A 22,122-nucleotide genomic window follows, 5' to 3' on the forward strand; every position below is an offset into this window, starting at 1 on the left:
TCATTTTCAAACTTAGATAAATTATACAAAATTAGTACAATTAATACATATACTTATAAATAATTCTTAATCAAAGGCCAGCTTGAAATAATAGTTTTTTCGTTTAAATGTAATCATTTCAGCATCAACTCTCAGATCCTCAGACAGAAACTCAAATCTGACTCCCAGAGGTTTCAGTCCCACACTTTGGAACAACTATCAGGTATGTATAGGCGTGTGATCAGGAGACACGGACACTTATGCACACATTGGAATGAGATCCCTCCATTAAAAGTATGTTGTGAGCCACTCATTTCTTCTTAATGTTAACTCATTTTCACTTGGTTGTTGCAGCCTGTCTTTATAATATAAATGATTGTTGTTACATTGTGTGGGTTTGATGCCTAAAGAAAGACCCAAATAAAGTTCTCTGACAGTGTAGAATCATTCTAACCGCCGTTTGAAAGGAGGTCTTCATGGATTGTCTCATGTAGAGTGAATTATTGTTCATGTAAGATCATGATACCAAAGGGTAAACCTTTTTCTTTTTGGTGATCCAATACATGAAATACTGTTAAACCTCCTTGTGCCGCAGCAAAATATGACCCACAGTCAGACCCGAGTAATGTTTGTGTTTTATTGGTGTACTGTCCCCATCCCCAGAATAATCCACAGACACATGTCCATTAATTCATTAATATATTCATGTGTACATCATAGTGATAAATAAAAAAGAACCACAATACAAAAGACAATTAAAATATGTAGAATGTAAATCGCATGTCAAAGTCTTGATTCAACGTTTTTGTAATCAACATGCATTATAAATATAAAAATATAATTTTATGTTATGTTTATATACACTTTTTTATAAATATAAGTATACAAATGTATTTTTAAAATACAAAGATAAATACAGTCACATAGTGTACATTGTGTACCAAACCAGCAATTACAAACCATTTTTGGGATAATTAGCATTCACAAAACACAGTTATTACATTAGAAATGTTAAAACTTTAACGACAATTGCAGGTATTTTTTCTGTCCATCTTTTGCCACCCATCGTCCCTCACTTTCATTCTGAAGTAAAGAAAGCAGACGTCGGTGGTGAATAAATAAAGAGGATGAGAATGAAACAGGAAGTCTAGCTCTGCCGGACGTCCTGCAGGAGTTTGTTGATCTCTGCCACTAGCTCGCTGGCGTCCACCAGCTCGTGCCTGCTGTCGCAGCGTCTGCCCTGCAGGGGGCCGCGCCCCGAGTCAAAGTCGTCCTCCTCGTAGTTCTCCGGGATCTCCTCCATGGCCGGGAGCCATTTGGAGGAGGGGCAGAGCGCCACCGCCACCGGGGCGGGTGAGGGGTGCACCAGAGTGGGGCTGACCAGTGCCGTGAGGAGGGGGCTGCTATGGGGTTTGGGTGTATGGCCACTGTTCTGGGGGCTGTTTTTGGGGGCCTGTGTGCCCTTGTGGCCGCTCTGGGAGCTGAGCTTGGTGCTGGGTTTGAGGGTGTGGTAGCTTCCCCCCTGGTGGGGGCCAGATGGCCCAATGCTGCTGCCCGGGTTCTGGAAGTGGGTGTTGGCGGCCCAGGCTGCTACGCCCTGCTGGTGGACGGAGGGGTTGGGCTTGCCAGGAAGATGGCCCCTCCTGCGGTCTAAAGATCCAGTCATCGGTACCCCCACCCCGCTGAGACCAGTCCCTTTCTGGTTCTCGTTTACCTGGACGTAGGAATCCAGCCCCTGGGGTAACAGCCGCTGGAACACACTGCTCATCTCCGACAGCAGAGAGGTGGTCCCACACAAGTCTTCATCTCCGGCCTCGCCCACACAAGCCCCCCCCTCCACCTCTTCTCTGTCTTCCTCACCCCCCAGGTCCTTGCCGAAGGTGGAGAAGCTTTGGTTCCGGGTGGGGCCGGTGTCGGTGCAGGGCTGCGGGCTCTTTTCCTGGGAGGGGTCGCATGCTTGGTGGGATTCTTCCCCGGGGATGTAGAGGTTGCTGCGGTAGTCAGAGGACGAGGCGGGGGAGGCCAGGGGGGGCATCCAGCACTGATCTGAGTGACCCAGCACACGGCACTCTTCTGTGCACAGCCTCATAGCTGGGGAGAGGGAATACATATCATAAGTAATCAGAATACTGAGCTGTGATTCAGGGAGGAGCACACATCCTCACATTTAAGGAAGAAAAACCCCAAAGTCTGTACTTTTTGTTAATTACACAACTAAAACAATAATTGCCTAATTGTTTCAGCTGTATTTACACTTTAAGTTGGTTCAGCAATTGTTTATGTTTTGTATGTGCCATGCAGGTGTATGTGAGCCTTTAAAGTGACAACAAGGAACTGCAAGAATTTGTCATGATTTCCAAAAAGGTGGAAACAAATGGACTGGGCAAAGTCTGGGGACTTGGCTTTGGAACTAGAAGGTCACCAGTTCAAGTCCCAGAAAGTCCACGTGCTACAAGGGTGTCCCTGAGCAAGGCACCGTTCCCTACACTGCTCCCCAGGGGCCGTACATGATCACAGCCCTGACACTAGGATGGGTAAATGTCCCCTCTGTGGGACGAATAAAGGTATTCTGACTAGTGAAAGCAGTGGATCTCAATATTTGTTGATTTTAGACCAACTATCATATCAAATTCTTCTTATATGGACGGAGTAAATTATTCTACCACGCTGTGCTTAAAAGCCCATTAACAGCCATTATCCTGTATCTTCTTGTTTTTTACGTGTATGTTCATGTTAGAAGAAAAACAACTATACATATGTTAAAGAAGGAGCTGCAGAGCTAAAGCTTGCCTGCTCTCCTCAGGTGTTTCTGCTGCTGTCTCTGGAAACATGGAACTAGGCACTAATGAGTCTGAAAGGCTCTCTGCAGGAGGCTGCCTTTTACAGTACCTCCAATGTATTTACCACAGAGACAATTCAGCAAGGCCGATCAATGCCTATTACCCATTCAGAATTACTCCTCCTCTAAAAGCCCAGCATTTTTCCCTTTCAAGTCGATCTTTTCAATATTAAATCTTCAAATAGAAAATGTCTGAAGAATAAATTAGACAAATCAAATATGCCAACTTAAAGCCTTCATTAAAGGAGTGCAGCGCTTTTCAGTCGTGCTATTGAGGGACTTCATTATCCCCTCATTAACATGAAAGGAACATTTATTATACATCTTAGAGCAGATGAAAAGTGCATTTGGGTGTCACTGAAAGAGAAGAAAACAGTGCGGGCCCCGGCTGATTGGCTGCCCTGCTGATGAAAGGGTAAAAGTGAAAGATTTAACCCAAATGATTTGAGTGTAAAAAAGAAGAAGAAAACAAGAACATTAAGTGAAACCTGCCTGCCTGCCTGTAATGTCAATTCAGCTGACTTACTGACTGATTCACAAAATTACACAAATTCTACTTTAGTTTAGAGTTTGAGGAGGAAGACTAGCTTAGCATTCAGTCGCCAAGCAGGGAGAACAGAAGTCTGCTAAATCCTTTAAAGTTCCCTAATGAGCATCTTATATCTTGTGTTTGATCAGACAGAATAAAAAATAAAAAAAACAATCTGAAGCTATTTGCCCAGATTAAGTTCCAGCACATTTGACTGTTTATGTTTTATTTAAAAAAGGGGGTACAGTGTATTCATTATAAGCTTTAGAGGTTTAGGGGGTATATTTTTATAGGATTAGCTGTTTCCCCTGCTGCCAGTGTTTTTATTAAGCTAGGCTAACCACATTGTGACTCCAGAGGCCTGGACTAGGAAGCAGGATTTTCGCTTATCGAGGTAACTTCTGGTTAAACTCTGGGTTTCCGGTCCTACGACGCTGGTTCACTTCTTACCGAGGTAGATCTCCATGGTAACTTATGCTGAACGGCAAACCTGCTCCAGATAAGAGATCAAGTCAGTGAAAGCACCGCCTGCTGACCAATCAGAGCTCAGTGTGCGGAGTTTAAAGCGATCAAGTCATATTACAGGATAGAGGAAATACAGAAAAAGTGCCGTTGCAGGAAAGACGGCCGGCAAAAATCAACTGACTGTTTGAACGTGAAAATGAATAGAATATCACCTCCCATCTTCAGAGCAATCTGACTATTAGCGTTAAGAAAGCTTACTTAAATATCTGCCACAACATAAGTAACCGGATTAAACTAACATTACGTACAGTCCGCGGTACTGTGAGTGCAGACGTTACACATCATATCACATCATAATGTATCATATATTTCCTTATCTGAGTCAGCTTCTTGAGCCGTATCTGGCCGTGCAATACTCAGTGTCACATACTGTATGCAGAAGTATTATTTTAAGCAACACATTAAGTTGACGAAACACTCAAGTCAAATGTAATTAAAGTCAGATCCACTCGTGTCTTAGTGGAGTGGGGCAGTGATATCATAAAACTGTTAATGTACGCATTTTTTTTACCAGCTGTTCTGTATTCACCTTGCAGGTGCAGCTATGTGGCTTTTATCCTGGATAAAGTGTTTAAGTCATGGATGTTTAAAGTTTAACTTCTTCATATTTGTCTAACGTGATAGTTTACTTTTGATTCATGAAGTATGACACTGCGCTCTAAGTACGCTTGGCCATGTTTGTGATTGGTCAAATGTTGCTAACCCCGCCCCTTTCACGTGAACGCGCTCTCAGCCGGAGAGAGAAACCCTGGCTTGAGTTACCGAGTTGATAACCAGCGTCGTAGGACTGCTTAGCGAGATCTTGTTTGTTAGGGTTAGTTAAGCCAGATAACTCAAACATATGTTGAACTGGATTCGTAGTACAGGCCTCAGCTCTGTACCTCATACACTGACAGGAAAGTCATAAAGATCTTCTCATATCTCTCTCAGAAAAATAAATAAAAAATAAATCTAAAAATCAGACTGGAGTTTTTTCAAAGTGTATTAGTTGGATTTCATATTACTTTAAGCATTTGAGAATGAGTGTTGTAATGCTTCAACTCTGGAGGCACATTGTATTGTGTATAAAACCTTCTGCATCCAGACAGGGTGCAAACAAAGCCTCGTTCTTCCCTGAGCTGAGAGGGCTCAGCCATAATGACAGGGCAGCGACTAAACGCTGCTCCAAATCATCCACAGTGCAGTGGACGGGGGGCGGGAGGCGGGGTGAGCATGCAGGAGGAGAAAGGTGAGCTTTGAGATGTAATTATGCTCTTCAGGGCTTAATCACTAGTGCAACTCCATAGCAACTATTCGTCACATTGCAATTAAAAGCCTGAAAGTGAAGGCTTGAATGTTGAGAAAAGGAGATTGACTAACGAGCAGAGCTACGGAGGACGGGAGGGAGGAGGTGTTAGTGATGAGATTGTCTGCCCGTCTGGCTGATTTTAATTGGGATGTAGCTCAAATGCACTGTGGAGTGATGGCTGTGTGGGAAGCTGGCTGGAAAGAAGCGGGAGCTCTGGGAGGAGAGGGGGTGAGATAAAAGAGTCTGGGGAGACCTGTGTGACGTTACTGGAGACAGGCTGAGACACCATTGTGTGCAGAGTTTGCTCGGTAGGTACAATATGTCTGAATCGGTAGGGTCAATCACTGTTTAACAAGTGCTCAAAGTCGGTCCTTCTTAACTCCACTGTGGAGAAGGGAGAAACTCCATGCACTGAGACAGTGGGGAGAAGAGATGGGTGGCTGTGCAAGAGGATGAGAGGAGCTATCTGGAGCGTAGTGACAGTGAGGTGGAGCTCAGTGTGTTCATGCACAAAGCTCCAATGCACATGCAGCTTCTGTTAATGCAGAACACAGAGGCATGCCAAAATAGTTCAACGTGTGTTTTGGTAACAGGCAGCAGATCAATAGTAATGAATGGAAATGCAGTTTGTCAACCTGTGTATGGATCACACTTCTCATTGTGTGTGTAAGTGTTGTCACCTGGTCCTGTGGATGTGTGGATCCTGTTGCAATACGTTTTAAAATCTATAGAGGGTGCTCTAGAAGCAATGTTTTGATTCAGACGTTCAGATTTCTTTCAAATCTAATATATTAATCATTTGCTAATACGTAAGCCTTACATTGAGTTATCTGCATCCCAACATGTGTTGCTTCTCTATGGGCTTAGATTTGTCTCGTACATATTTGTGCGAACATAAAAAATGTTTGTGTGTAAATATGTGATTTGTAAATGTAAAACACCATCCACAAATGCATTTAAAAGATAAAAGATTCCTTTTGTTTATTTGTAAATTAATTATAGTATTCACAGATCTTTTTTTAATTTGTGAAAATATTTAGCGTATTTGCAGATCCGTTTTACATTTGCAAATTTATTTGTGAGTTTGCAAATCTTTTAAATGCATTTGTGGATGGTGTTTTACATTTACAAATCACATATTTACACACAAACATTTTTTATGTTCACACAAATATTTATGTGACAAATCTAAGCCCATACTTCTCCATAGCTTACATAAGAATACACTGCATATCTTTTGGGGTTAGAGACGTCTCCTGGGGTGTGGCAAGTTGTCATTGATATGTTGATGTGTGATTTATAAAGATATTGATTAATTAGTTATATGTCAAACTGTTCAGTAGATTAATCAATCATGAGAATAACTGTCCTATAATCGTTGCTCAAATGTTCCTGATTAGTAAATTCTTTGTTATGGTTTTATTTATTTATTGTTTTCTTTTGAAAACCCACAATGCATGAATATTTAATCAACTGACTCCTTGTAAACTGCTGACAGTGGGAACATTGGTGCGACCACATGATGGACGATGATGAGGTATGAAGGTGTGGTGGGGTGTGGTGGATGGGGGGGCCAGGGGTGTACCTGCATGCGTTCTGTGCTGGCCATCAGGGGCATATATCTCAGTAAAGCCCTCACCAAGGAGCCTGTCCATGGGGGACTCCCGGCCAGGCTCGTAGTCGCTGTCCCCCGCCTCACTGTCCCCCCGCCCGCTGTCCTTCAGACTGAACTTATCCATCTCATTCAGCGCGTATCTGCAAAGAGACAGGCAGGCCATCAGACATTTATCACAGAGGGCTGGAAACACATTTAGGGAAATGACATGCTACATATAGATAATAAGGTGCACAGAGTGCCAGAGAGAGTAGGCTCTGCAAAAGAGGTTTTACATAAAATTATGCAAATATGAAGTTATTGAGCATACAGTTTGACACTAAACCCTAAACCTACTGGGTATGGGTTTCAGGAAATATGTGAAATGGTGACAACAGACAAATTCATGTGGCAATAATTGTAAGGGGTACAAAAGAGCATCCCTAAATGTTGACCATTCTCTCTCTGCTGTGTCTGATGGAAATGGCTTAGTTTGACGCATAGTTGTGTGTGTGTGCATTACCTGTAGCTCCTGGTGTATTTGTTGCCTCTGAAGCTGGGTCGTGGCTGGTACTGGCCCTGATGGAGCATGGACAGAAGCTGTGAGACTTGCTACAATCCCAAGAGGAAAAAAAAAAGACAGAAAAGGAAAGAAAGACAAAAATAAAAGGAAAAAATGAGGAGGGGAAAATGAATGGAGTCCAAACAAGCAAGGCCACAAGACAATGTTGGGGGGGGGGTTAGGGGAAGTGGTAGGGGATGACATGACATTGCAACATGCTATTGAATGTGATGGTAAAAAAAAACATGACACATAGAGCTAAATGTAACTTAATATGGTATACATTCAGAACAAATACTGAAAAATAGATAACAAATGTGCATGGTCAAGTATTTTGGACAAATGTGTTGCATTATGGGTAGGTTTTTAAATATGCATTACACATATTGCTGTGTGTTTATGACAGACCATCTATTTCTGAAGAAAGAAGCTAAAGAGCAATTGTCTTACCTCTACAGGAGGCGTGGCGTGGGCCAGCTCTAGGGCAAAGTTCTCCGCCACGTGATTGGAGGAGATGGTGACCAGGCTGTTGAGGGACTGGCGGCTGTGGTGGCTCTGCCTACTCCCCAGGGTGCCTCTGTCGGGAGCGGGGGAGGCTGATGGGGAGCGAGGGTGGGCTCTCACAGGCAGAGTCCCATTGATCGTGGGGACCAGGGTGATGTCCGCCTTGTGGATCTGCCTGGCGGGCTTCTTGGGGTGGTTCTGGTAGCTGCTCTCAGCCACACGGCAGTTGTAGTTGTGTCTTGGATCTTTCTTCTCACGGTTGCAGCGAGCAGTGGCAAACATCACCATGACGATGAGTAGCAGAGCACAAACAGCGCCCAGAGAGATGATGACGATGAGGGAGAGATCCAGCTGGGCCTGACTGGAGCCTGTGGGGTAGAGGGGGGGCAGGATGTCCATGTTCTCCTGCAGCGACAGCCTGAAGAGGGCCCCTGTGGCCAGGCGGATGGTGCCCCTGTCTTGCACCTCCACCCTGATTTCCATCACTTCCCGTGGAGCCTGTTCCAGGCTGGCATTGGTTCTGAGCTCACAGCGCCTGGCGTCCATCACAAAGAGCCTGTCCTCGTTGCCACCGACGATGGCACAGCTAATCTCTCCGTTGGTGCCGGTGTCGCGGTCTGTGACTTTGAGCACCGTGATCAGCTGACCAGGTGATGCATACTTCCACACGGACAGCTCGGCGGTGTGATTCCGGAGGGAGGGGGAGTGGATTATGGGCGGGTTGTCGTTTTCATCCAGAACAGTCAAGAGGACCGTGGTGTTGGTGGACAGCACTGGGTTCCCCCCGTCACGGGCCTGAACGGTGAAGGCGATCCGACTGACGTCTTCATGGTCAAAACTGCGTAAGGCATAGATGGCGCCATTAGAAGGGTCAATGGTGACATAGGTGGAGATGGGGCTCCCCTGAACCAGAGCGTCTACGATGCTGTAGGTAATCTGGCCATTGGTGCCCAGATCTGGATCTGAGGCCACCAGGGTCATGAGGTATGCTCCAGGAGAGTTGTTTTCTGATTTAAAGACCTCGTAGCGGCTCTTTTCAAAACGTGGGGGATTGTCGTTTTCATCCAACACCTGAACGGTGAAGTGTTTGATGGTGGAGAGGCTGGGGGAGCCCCGGTCCTCTGCTATGACAGTCAGACTGTACTCTGACCTCTTCTCCCGATCCAGCGATACATTAGTGAGGATCATGTAGTTCTTCTCGTAGGTCTTCTGGAGTCTGAAGTGTCCATGGCCGTGCAGCCGGCACACCACCTCCCCATTCAGCCCAGCGTCGCTGTCATCAACACGAACCAGAGCTATGAAGGTGTCCACTGGGGCCCCCTCTGAAATGTAGGCCACTTCCTCTTTGCCAGGCGTCATCAGGTTGATGTTTATCTCTGGTTTGTTGTCATTTACATCAACCACTTTAACAACAATTTTGCAAAGTCCAGGGATGGAATTAGGGCCCAGGTCCTGAGCTTGAACATCCAGCTCATAGGAAGCAGTGCTTTCAAAGTCCACTTTTTTAATAAGGGTAATGTGGCCACTTTCTGGGTTTATCTTAAAGGTTTCCAAGATCTTTGGTGAGACATGGCTGCTGAACCCATATACTATTTTCCCATTAGTGCCCTCATCTGGATCTGTGGCGTTTAAATCAATGATTAGAGTCCCTAGGGGAGAGTTTTCCATAAAATTGATCATATAAGCCTGCTCATCAAAGACTGGGCTGTTGTCGTTGGAATCCGAGATGCTGATCTTGACCAAAGTGGAGCCAGACTTTGGAGGAACACCATTATCGGAGGCCGTTAGCTGGAGCTGGTAGTTTTGTTGTACCTCCCGGTCCAGGTCCCTGATCACCACCAGCTCTGCGTACTTGGCCCCATCCGTCCGTGTCCTCACCTCGATCTTAAAGAAGTTATTGGGTGTAAGGGAATATGTGTTCAGGGAGTTTTCCCCGACGTCCGCATCCACTGCGCCGTCCAGCGGGATGCGGGTCCCCACCGATGCGCTTTCCGAGATCTCAATAGGGACAATGGCGCGTGAGAAGTGGGGGGAATTGTCGTTGATGTCCAGCACCTCCACTTCCACATGGAACAGCTGCAGGTACTCCGTGGGGAGTGTGACCACATCAAATTCAATCGAGCAGTTCACATTTTTCTCACAAAGCTTCTCACGGTCGATTTTGGTGCCAATGCTGATCTCCCCGTCCTCCTCCCGGACAGAGAGGAACGGCGTACTGCCTCGTTGCATTGCGCGGAACCGAAAGGTCAGGGAACCCGGTAATTTGGATAAAACCCCGGCTACATCTTCCTTTAACCGGGCAATCACCGTCCCCACTCTCTGCTCCTCGTAAACTTTATATTTCAAAGTCTTACCGGTGGCACCGCGCGTAATCGCGACCAAAAGCAGAAGCTTGAACAGTGCCGAGGAGAAAATAATTCCTTTGGTTTGTTTCATTGTTCCCCTCATCTTCCGTGCACACACTGTGGCGAGTATTTTCCACAGAAGGGAAAGTCCGATGAGAGGGGGGGGGGGGGGAGTTTTCTTAGGCGTCTGGCATGTTGAATGTTAGATACTCCACTGCTGCTCACTCTCGCAAGAAAACTCCAAAAACAGGTAATAAAACGATAATATAAATAAATAGATAAATAAATTCGTAAAATGTCCTCTTTTGGAAAAGAAAAGCACACAAAAGCAGAGAGTGGCGATATCCTTGCAGACAGATCTGTTGCATACGTCCGTCTCCTCGTGTGTGTGCGCGCCACTGAATGAGTGAGTGTGTGTCTCCGAGAAGAAAAGACGCAGCTTTCTCTCTGTGTGTGTGTGAGAGAGAGAGAGAGAGAGAGTGAGTGAGTGAGTGTGCGTGAGAGAGAGAGAGAAGGAGGGAGTGTGTGCGCGCGCCTCGCTCTGTGCGCTCTGCCCGCCCCGCACCCAAACTGCGTCTCTCTTCCACACAAAAGTACTCCCCCCCCCCCCCCCCCCCCCCCACCTCCGCTCCCTCTCCCCCTAAATCACCAGAATGGCCTCCTTCAAGCCGCACAGGAGAGACTATTGATGGCAGCCCCGTCTCTCCCGCCTCCCTCTAGCACAGAAGACAGCCAGAATCAAAAGTGTGCCACAACAATGGGCCAGAGGAGGAAATATTCCGGGCTCCGGCACTTTTTAACATAACGGCACCCTGACCCGCGGCAGACTTACATTGTTATGGTAGCAATTCACAAAGTGTGCCAGGGCGGCTTTTATTATGCGCGGGTAAAACACAAAGTTGTCGCTGTGGCCCGGCGCACACTCTAAAAGCAAACACAATGATAGTGATGACTTTTTAACATCGATCATGTGTGATAGCCAAGAGCCAAAACAAGGCTATTTTTTTTACAGGATTGTGTTTTTAATCTAATAATTAAGTGTCATCATTTTCTCTTTGGAGCTTATCATATGTAATGTTTTCATTCTGTGTATTTGCTCTGCTTTGTGCGCACCGGGCGCGCAATGATGAACAGAATGCCACTAAATCTGAATACATACACGTCTGCCTGGCTTACGAGGAACATGTTTTAAATCACTGCAAGGCATTTCTGAAGCCAAGTGTGCCCATGAGTCTCAGTGGTTATGCGACCACAACCAAACCAACAACTGTTCTATCATCTTTAAAAGTTGTTTGTTTCTGATACCCAAGAGCAATGTCTCAGCTAGTTTTCACAACTGTATAATCACGTGACCATATTACTGCATTCATTTCCTTTTTTTGCACAAAGGGCGTGCAAAAACGCATAAAACGACTATTCCATCTAATCGTTTTTTGCCATGTTTTGTCTCCCTTACAAAGAACAAAAGGTGTCTCATTTTGATATATGGCATATCAAGTGTGTTTAAGTTAATATCAGAAAAAAAGTTGTCAACTGCTTGATTCACATTTTACATCAAATATTTCATGAAGAGTGATGACACGTTAAAAATGTTCTGGGATGTTTCTCCCTATAAACTCTACTCTCACACTCACTAAGGGCTGTGGTGGTTTGCCCTCCGCTCAGCTGACCCTCCACGTGTGCTCTTTTCACAAACACCCTCCTCCTCCTGATGCATAATAATGTTGTATGGAAGCCTACATCTCTTGATCCAACCAAATTACCATCCGGCTCACTCAGAGTGTCTCAGCGAGCAAACAACTGGGCGAGCAGCTTTATGAGCCAAACAGCAGGCCATCTGGCCCGGCCTCCGACAGCCCAACCCGGCAATTACCCTCCATTCAGAGACGGCCCCCGGCCAAATAACACCAAGTGAGAATTAGCCCTAGCTCAAGTCAGATCAAATCTAATATCCTCCTCATATTGCTGTGGAAAACTCGTTTTACCCACTCTTATGCGTTTTCTGTGCAGCAGTTATGAGAGGCAATGGGTGCTCTGTGGATTGACTTTATTTGGATGTATCATAAGCTGATCTGATTCAGTGGATGAAAAAAGGAGAGATGACAGAGGCTGATCAGTGTTTTTATGACACGTATTAATCCGCTCTCCGCTCTGAAATGTGTAAAGTTCATCACAGCAACCATTTCTAAAGCACATCCTGATCCGCGTGTCAGACTGCAGTCACATTCTGAAGGTTCCCCAGATTCCCTTTCCCCAAATCATTGGAAAAGTAATGAGTAGCGCTGCGCAGATTCTTTATCTATATTCTCAATAAGCTTCATTTGGAGTGTGAGCCATATCTGATAACCGCAGCGCTGATCGGTTTCAACAGAGCAAATTATCTGGAGCCGCATCTCCGAGAGGACGGTCTCTCTGATGGATTGTATCTGCATTTTAAATTCCTGCGAGTGACCCGTGGGAACAGGCTGTGCGCAGCGCCATCTGCCTCTGAGAAACCCATGGACATCAGCTGAACACATACACACACGCACGCGCACACACACACGCGCACACACACACACACATACACACACACACACACACACACACACACACACACACACACACACACACACACACACACACACTCAATCATGCTGAGAGACTCAACAAGGGCAAAGTGTCCATTCAGTCCACACTTTTAAAATGATGCACATTTCGTTTTTATCATGACATTAGTGTCCGATGTCCATCACCAGGGCGACCACCCCTACATTTTGTAGTGTTATAAAGTATGATATGGAAAGATATGATGTCTCTCAAAGTGTCCTCTGAGATCGGAGATAGTCCTCAAAATGTTCACATGATCATATTTATTGACATTTAGCTTAGAGGATTTTTGGATGCAGATGTGAACGGACTCACTGCACTGTTCCCTGTCAGAACAAAAGCCTACATGTGTTCTGTAACTTGCAACGCTTGCAGGCGGAAAAGTCAGTTGTATCAGGCCATTACGCATCTACAGAACCATTACGCACGGTGCCAAGCTCTATCCATGTGCAGTGACAACTCTGAGTCTCTCTCATGGGAGCAGACACGCCGCCCAGGACGTCTACAAGAGAACAACTGATTCCAGAGTCGCATAACAAATAACAACGGTAGCCACGGGCCAGTGCCGAGCTGCACCCCCCCTACCCCCACCCCCGGCGAGGAGCTGATGGTGCGCTAATGGCATCATGGGGGAGAGTAACGCGCAAATCACTTTTCCTTTGCAAATAAATAACAATCCCACCCGTTACACGTACACATATTCTAGCCAAACGTGCTGTGGGTGACACTGTGTGGCTGCGTGCCAAATGCCCCCCCCCCCCCCCCCTGTTACTGTATGATAGCATAATACAAATGATCAGGAAACGATGATGATGATGATGATGATGATGATGATGATGATGATGATGATGATGATGATGAAGTTGTTGCATTGCTATCACGTTATTTCTGACAAAGCCCATGTTCATTAAATGTCTCGTGCTGCAGAGATGTGTTTGACTCGGGGGGGGGGGGGGGTGGAAGCTCAGTCAGTCCTTGGGGACCAGAAGAGCACTAAAAGGATTTCGGGGGGGGGGGGTGCAGGGCGACGGGCTCAGCAACTTTGTCAATGAAATGAAGGAGGAGACACCGACGACAAAGGCAGCCCAGCAGGTGGAGAGGGCGGCGCACACAGAGAGGGGTGTGCGGGCAGCGCGGGTGTGGTTAGTGCCGTGTGTGCACTTATATTAGAAAATGGAAATATTTGTGCTCCCTGTTTTGATCAGTTTTTTTCTAAACTCCAAGTGATTATGTCTAAAAGCAAACGTATTGAGATTTACACGAGACATGGAGGATCAGGAAATAAAGTGAGGATAGGGAAACAACCGAAAACTACAAGGGTTTTAATAAGAGTTAACTTAAAACAAGTTGTTATTGTTAATCTGTGTTACTGCCTGTAAGTGGAACTCAGCACCTCTCTGCAGCAGGAGGAGGGTCGGTGTGTGTCGGGGTCAGGAGGATTGTAAAGGCACGCGAGCATCTGCCACCATCTCATTACCATGCTGTTAGCTCGCGCAAGACGGAAGGGATTTGGGCTCAGAGAGAGGGGGTCTCCTCCACCCTCCAAGCATGGCCAGGGATGGCACGAGTTTACATTTAAATGTGAAGCATCACCAGATGATCATCTGTTCAAATGTTGTTTGTTACTATAATGAAATGTCTAATTTAAAGCTCCTATAAATACTAAGAGCATGACCATCAGGGCAGCATTAAAGGACATGTAGCCGCTAATAAGCAGAGTGTATAGAGCCAGGAGAATTTAAAGACCCAAATGTTGCACAGATTATATTTGTAAGAACCACAGGTGAGGTCCAACAGAAGGCCAGTGAAGTTCTTCCACAGCAAACTGGTGAATAACATTTACGCTTTAAGCGGTATATTGTCATGGTGAAACACTAAAGTTAAAATCGCAAGCTGATGACACAAAACAGTCAGCACACTTCTGTCTAAAGTATAACTGTTGCTGGAGCATTTATATTTCCCCATTTATTGGAGGTGAGCAAGCAACGGCTCCATGATGGAGGTAACGTTAGCATTCAGCATTTAGCTTGACATTCAGCAGCTGGGCAAACCTCTGATCCCTGAGGAGTGCCCCGAGCTCGCTGTGCAAACCAGGTGCTAGTGTCTAATCGTTTTACCAAATAAACTATTGACTCTTAGGCACAGTTCAGCATTTGGGAAATCCAAAAGTAAACAGATAATATACAATATCTGGCTACCTCACCGTCAAAATAAGACAATTGTTTTGTTAATGAATCGTTCCAACACGTCTCTAACACTCGCTAATTGTAATGTTTAAATCACTGATTAATAAACGGAGCAATCAATTAATGTAAATATCAATGAGTGTTATAGTGAGGTATAGTCAGGTGTCCCCCAGTCTTTATCCTGAGCTAAGCTAAGCTACTTTTATCTCAGAAAGAAACTGAATAATGAAATATCTTTAATTGAACACATTCCTTTAAATGTGTACCAACAGGGTATGTTCTTTTAATCTGGGATGTTTACTGTTTCTGTAGCATAAAGCGAGACCTAACATTTTCCAAACCTTGTCTCTGCCCAGAGGAAGAGCGGGTCTCTTTTAGTTTGTCACAGTGAAGACCAATGCTGCCGCTCGGACAGAAAGAAGGACGCAGAGTATGGTGACACGTCTGCAACTATGCAAACTGCACATTTGAATCTTTGTCTCCTCTGGACACTTGGACATTTGTCATGACGTCTATTTTAGTTTTGAAGAAAGTGGCTGAGCATGATATGGTGTGTAATGCAGTTATCAAGAGGATCAAAGACACCTGACACACTGCGTCTTTGTTCTCCGTTATCTTTACAATAGTGTGCTTCGTGTGCACGCTCTATAAAGAAATGCCTGTTTGGATCAGCCTGGGTAACGAACTTATAGAAACACAGACCAGTGCACACGTCACTGTTATGGACGGTTATACGGTGGGACTTTTACACAGGAGACAGTGTACAGGCTGGTGTGTGTTATTTCTGACCATGGTGTGTCTTGCAAGTTTGTCACATGACGTTGCAATCTTTTTTTTAACAATCTCTTGTTTTTCATTTGTATCCTAACCACATTTTATTAGTTAATCCTTACCGATTTGGTCACAACGCAAAAAGGTGTGATACAGTGCTGCTATGAAACATATACTTTACATAATATATCATGCGTCTGAAATGCAGCTATTGAATTATCGCTTCAATTTCAAATAGCCCTGCTTATTCTGAAAAACCGTGTTTGATGTGGTGCAAAGAAGTGTTCATCAGCATCAGTATATCTATACATTTAGAATGAAAGATCTGCCTGTTGGTAAAGTAAATGCTGTGGGCCTGTGTCACATGAAAGAATAAAGATACATATTATTTTTGTAAATCCATGTGAACGTGTCATTTCAGAGTTGTTTCCATCACATGTAAACTGTGAGCCCCTCTGCAGCAGAACGCTTGTTTTCTGTCCTCTTGTCTCTGATCAGCTCTGATTGTCTTCTCTGGATGGCCAGCCCATCTTTACAGCCTCTGCATCTACCCAGGGTGCATCTTGTTAAGTGCCCCCGGGGACTCCATTCACATTTTGAGGCATTGAAAGAGCTCCTTGACTTGGTAATGGTGTCTAGGAGCTGTATACAAGGTCCTTGTCTTGTTAGGAATGTGCTGTGCGCCGCTACCATTTACCTTGTTGACTTTCTCCGATTTGAAAAGATGCTTTTCGATGTCCTGCTTCATCTTGAAGAGCAGCTCTCACAAAGAAACCACACCGTGTAAAATGCTCTCTAAATGTGCAGGGATGATTTGCCCTGAGAATAAAAATGAAAGATTTCTATAGAGGGACTCGGAGAGAAAGCCTTATATCCTCAGTACAGTAGCTACAGTTTTGTAACTAGGCTTGTAGCAGTAGTAGATGTTTCTCACATCAAATATTCACGAGCTTCAAAAATCAGGAACATCTCATCGATACTGTCTGCAGGCAGCGTATTGTCAGCTCTGTAAATTAGAGCAGTGCTGACAAACACTACAAAGGTATCCGTCTGCGGGGCTAATTGACTCCGGGTCTCCTAAACAGACTCACAGTAGTCTAGCGTTTCACGGAGGAACAGAGCAGGGCTGGTCACAAAGATCACAGGCGCTCCTACACTGGGTCCTGCCTCACATTCATGGTGTGACGGAGCCAAAGCCCGCCTCCCTGACGGACACACGTCTGGCATATGCTGCCCTGATACCTGATCACTTGTTTTTCAAGTTGCACAAAAGCGTCTCCTGGTCTACGCCTTCTTTTCATACCCTCCGACTGGGAGATTACTGTCCCGCCAATTGCAATTTAATATTCTCTAAACCTTCAAACGCTATCTTTTTGTATCAATCACTCTTTATTTATCTCACCCCACCCCTCTTTCTCTTCATCTAGTTCTTAGGAGTATCTACCAGATGCTAAGCAAACCTCCTTTAGGTAACATTTCAAACCTGTAAACTGCAAATAACAGTCAGGCACTGTTATTTGCTTTGGTGTCAGTAAAAGTGAACTCGGTTTTGTGTAGAGTTCGGCTCAGCGACACAAGGCTGAAAGCTATTTTTTTTAAACTGAGAGTTGTTGATGACGCATGCTAGCAGGACAATAGAGGAACGACAGCAGTAAGGAAAGAGTTTCTTTGGGCTGACCCGAGTGTTGGGGGGAGAGAGGAGAGAACAAAAGGCTCCAATGTGGCTGGAGTTGAATGTTGACGACGTGCAGGGCCAATGGGTGACATATTTTGGGGAGTGCTCATTCATTAGACTAAAGATTTACTATCCGCAGCCCCCACTTGTTCTTTCTGTTTGTCTTGGCAGATGTGAGGCAGGCGCTTGCTTTTCTCTCTCTCTTTTTCTTTTTATTGTGGGGGTTGAATGTTTCTCTCCAAAGCACCACGTGTTCTTAATTTTTGGGCCATTTGTGTGGAAACTTAAATATGTGGATCAGCTTTCGAAGTAGGCTCGACTCTCTCCCTCTGTTGGGACAGGAGCGCTCCATTGGAGATCCTGAGATCTGCTTTTTAATCTGGTCTACAATCTCTTCACTAGTTGCTCTTTCGTGTGCAATTCCCCATCCCTGTTGATATTACATAGTGTGGCATCCCCTGCGTAGACCATGGTCTACCATGGTAGAACATGGTTCATTTAACCATGGTATAACCATGGTTGACCATGGTTGGGATATGGCACCACAGTCAACCATGGTAGAGCACTGATATAAACCATGGTCTACTATGGTCACAATAAACCATGGTCTACCATGGACATAAACCATGGTCCACCAGACTGGAAATAATATAAATTAATACAAGCTTTTCAATAGTTTCAAGCATTTAATTAAAAAATATTTGTATAGATCATGTTAATTGCACTTAATTTCATCTACAGTACACTGTCACTCTATAGTTGCACACACACTCATTACATGCTCATTAAACAGTTGGTGAAAATGTAAAGACTATTTCATATACATTCACCAGGTGACGGTGCCTGCATGAGCCTCATTAGAATGATTGTCGACCATGGTTTCTGTAGACCATGGTTTCTTGAGACCATGGTTCAAATATTCAAATGGTTGACCATGGTTTCTGGAGATGACATTGTGACCATGGTAGGCTGACCATGGTTGACCATGGTAGACCATGGTTTCTTCCCCATGGTACTGTGACCATCATGGTATTTTGTGGTCAACCATGGTATTACCATGGTTGGCAATGGAATACCATGGTGACATTTCGCAGGGGATGGCAGACACAATCAACTGGTTATTAAACTGTAAACAGATTACTTAATGCACAAACGTTATTAGCAAGCATCTAAAGTCATTACATCGGAACTAATAAGCTGATGAAATAACATCATATTTTCCATTTTATTGTTTTTGTTGTGCTGTTATAATGAAACGACACACAGGACCAAGTCTAAAGTGGGGGGCAGCCATTAGATTTGTTCTTCATTAAAAGCTATCACCAACTTTACAGGCAAACTCATTTCCCAATGAGTACTCGTGCACTTGCTACAGAACCCCACACAGTCACCAACAGCCTCCATAGGGTTCACAGTGACTAGCTACAGTGCTCTTAGCTATCACTGCAGGATCTTTCTTTACGACCTTAATTAAAAGGTCCAGACAGTAAAACAGCAGTTGCGTTTATCATGGGGGCCCAGGGGAAGGGGAAGGGGACACTAAAGGGTGTGCTTATTACACGGCCCATATCCAGGCCAGTCCTAATGATCCTCACACCCATGTGCTCTATCTAAACACATTCCAGGTTGGGCCTGGGGAGGAAACTGCATGGGCCTCATCTCAGCCAACCTTAAAGGCTTCAGTGTTGAACTAGCTAATGGCAGCAGCATGATCCCTGCTCGCTTTGACCTCCATTAGAGGCAGACCTCTGAAGGAAGTACAGTTCTAATTCAGATAATCTTCTCATCCAAACACCATGAGCGAGTCTCATGTGGCGCGCGCTCTCATAAACAAGAGAGAAAGACATTTCTTCCCCAAGAAATGACTGAGTTGAGCTTGTAGAAACAACTGAGTGTATATTTGTTCAGGTCCGCTCTGAAATCCGCCAGTTGGTTTGAGTCGCTAAGAGAAATAGACAGGGGAAAAGCACGAGTGCAGGCAGTACACGTTTTTGGAAGTGTAGCGGAGATGAGAAAAGCCCCAGAGCAGCTAAGGCTCGTGCAAAAATGAAAAGTAAACAAGATTTTCCGACAGCTAAAAAGTCTCCTGGCATCTACGTGTGTGTGTGTGTGTGTGTGTGTGTGTGTGTGTGTGTGTGTGTGTGTGTGGTGTGTGTGTGTGTGTGTGTGTGTGATGTGTGTGTGTGTGGTGTGTGTGTGTGTGTGTGTGTGTGTGCTGTGTGTGGTGGTGTGTGTGTGTGTGTGTGGTGTGTGTGTGTGTGTGTGTGTTGTACAGTTACATCACATGGTTGAAATGTGGGCCACAGCCAGCCCCTCGCCGTACCCTGGTGTGTTGATGTGGAGGGACACGTTAAAAGCAGCCCCTGATTCACATTAAGAGCCACAAACACTTAGCGGCATCTGTTCCTCACTGAATCATTCATAAGCATCTCGACACATACATTAAATAAAAAAAGAAAATAGGTAGAGTGGAAGAAGAGGGCGATGATTTGCATGAGGGAAAGTTGAAATGTCAGCTCAGGAGCTTTCCTCCGATGAGCCTCTTCTCCCACATATGGGACTGAGTTCTGGCATGCATGTTAATAGCAGGGCTAATTGACTATTAATATGAATCAAAGCCTCGTGCAGGATAAAAATATCTTTGGGAAAACACCCTAATGATCTGATTTGGTGCATTGTACACTCTCTTTCTCCTCAGTTCTCCCCGCCGCTGTTCTTTTTCTTCATGCCCATTCATCCCAGTGGGTTTGTTAATGAAAACTTAAGGCTCAAACAAATCCAATACTCCCAACAGGGATCCTCCGCTGGGGTAGGATGGAGGAAGAGAGAGACGAGGCATCTCTTTGCATAGCTGTGTTTAAGCTAATGAAAGAGCTTCCTAATGACTTTGCCAGCGTTGATTTCCATGAGAAAGCCCCAGTCGTCAGTCACGACACCGTATTCATTAGTCTTGCCTAAAGAACGCCCCACCATCACTGAGCCACCCCACCCCTTGGCTTCTGCTTTCATTTCTAATCTAATCTTCCTCCCTCCCTTGCTTTTCCTCCTATCATAACAAGCTACAGTGTTTTCACAGTGAGAAAAAGGGGAGAGGTGCAATTAAGGGAGTAGCTGCACTTCACTTGGACCACCGCATTCATTATACAAAGCTTCATGGGGCTGTAGGGAGGAAGTCCCTGTGCGGGATCTCCCTGAGTGCTCATGTCAAACAGTGTGCAGTGGGACATTGGTTCAGGTCTTTGATGCCAAACTAAAAGTCATCTTGGTAATTGGCAGTCCATCTGAAGAACTTACTTTGGGACTTACATGTGAAGTTCCTTTGGAGGATTCAAGTCGATGAACTTGATGATGCTGGGGAGATCTCGTGCACAACAGAAACATTGGAGCTATATACTTTCTGCTGTTCTCTACAGATGAAAGCCACCAGCATTTAGTTCATTACGTGAGCAGATACACACGGTCTCATACACGTGTGAAGTAAGGGAGTAGATACATCTGGGTGCATTGTAGCATCTACACATGTCATAATAAATGATTATACACATGTTTCCATTCAACTATGTTGCTTCATGACATTACTATCTGTCGTATTTTATTCGACTTTACTCAGTCTTCTACTTAAAAATTGTTTTTAAAATAACTTTTGTAATAGTACTATTTTTGGTTCCTTTCTATAAAACCAATTCTGATTATGTTGTGGTCAGAGGCGTTGACCAGGCTGCAGGGCAGGTCTAGACTGGGGGGGGGGTCTCTGCACCTGTTCCTCTGCTGCTGCTCGTAGCGCTCGCCCCTCACTTCATACTGCACAAGGTTATTTGTTCCAAGTGGACATATTGAAAGGCTGCAATGAGATGCAGATGGATGGCAGTCCCAGATCAGCCAATCTGCTGCTGCTCGACAGCAGGCAGCTCCGCACCGCGACATGCTGCTACATATCTACAGATGTCCACCCCCCCGCCCCCTCTCCCTGGTGCTATCTGTCGTGGTCTCTCTCCCGCTGAGGGATAAGTGTCAGTGTGTCGGGATGTGCAGATGCTGATCCGTCATTGTTAGAGGCCAGACGGGGGCCGGTTGGTAATAAGCCTTCTCCTCCCTGCCCCCACTGCAGGCACATGACTTTTTGTTGGGGGCTCGGGCCCCTTTTGTTAGGACACCGGTGACCCCTGACCCGTTAGCCCTTCCTCCACCAGGGACACACACACATAGTTAAACCCTAACTCACACTTTCTCATAAGGCATATGCATCACCCACCCACAGGCACACTTTCACACAAAGACCATCTGACACTGATTCTCTCTCTCTCTCTCCCCCTCTCTCTCTCTCTCTCCTCTCTCTCCCCTCTCTCTCTCTCTCCCTCTCTCTCCCCTCTCCCTCTCTCTTGCTATCTCGCCGCTCTCCTCTCCCCCCCTCTCTCTCACCCTCTCTCTCTATCTATCTCCCTCTCTCCCTCCCCCTCTATCTCCCTCTCCCCCTCTCTCTCTCCCTCCCCCTCTCTCTCTCTCCCTCCCCCTCTCTCTCCCTCCCCCTCTCTCTCCCCGAGCTCTATCTCCCTCTCTCCCTCTCTCTGTGTTTTCCTCTGCTCTTGAGGGAGGTGAAGCCTCCTGCAGGTCATTAGCACGCAGTATGCTGAGATTGAGAGCCTCCTCCCATAGTTAAGAGTAAAAGAAAGAGAATCGACACAGGGGACAGATAGGTTTCAGACAGAGAATGGAAAGAGGAATGCATTGCTAGAACT

At 45.4% G+C, this 22,122-nt stretch overlaps 1 protein-coding gene across 3 annotated transcripts; it reads right to left on the reverse strand.

The window, feature by feature from the left end:
- Positions 1 to 603: 603 nt before the first annotated feature.
- pcdh18b (protocadherin 18b) lies at positions 604 to 10,560 on the reverse strand. Of its 3 annotated transcripts, none has more exons than XM_034092161.2 (4): positions 7,767 to 10,560; positions 7,278 to 7,333; positions 6,746 to 6,915; positions 604 to 2,070 (listed from the first exon to the last, which is right to left on the reverse strand). In XM_034092161.2, the coding sequence occupies exons 1-4, from the start codon at positions 10,266 to 10,268 to the stop codon at positions 1,127 to 1,129; spliced, it is 3,672 nt and encodes a 1,223-aa protein (XP_033948052.1). In that variant the 5' UTR covers positions 10,269 to 10,560; the 3' UTR covers positions 604 to 1,126. The 3 variants fall into 3 exon arrangements, with proteins under 3 accessions (XP_033948052.1, XP_033948054.1, XP_033948051.1); XM_034092163.2 differs by having other exon boundaries at positions 6,800 to 6,915; positions 7,278 to 7,366; XM_034092160.2 differs by having other exon boundaries at positions 7,278 to 7,366.
- Between the last annotated feature and the right edge of the window lie 11,562 nt (positions 10,561 to 22,122).

This window comes from Pseudochaenichthys georgianus, chromosome 10 (assembly GCF_902827115.2).
Source record: "Pseudochaenichthys georgianus chromosome 10, fPseGeo1.2, whole genome shotgun sequence".
Lineage (NCBI taxonomy): Eukaryota > Metazoa > Chordata > Actinopteri > Perciformes > Channichthyidae > Pseudochaenichthys > Pseudochaenichthys georgianus.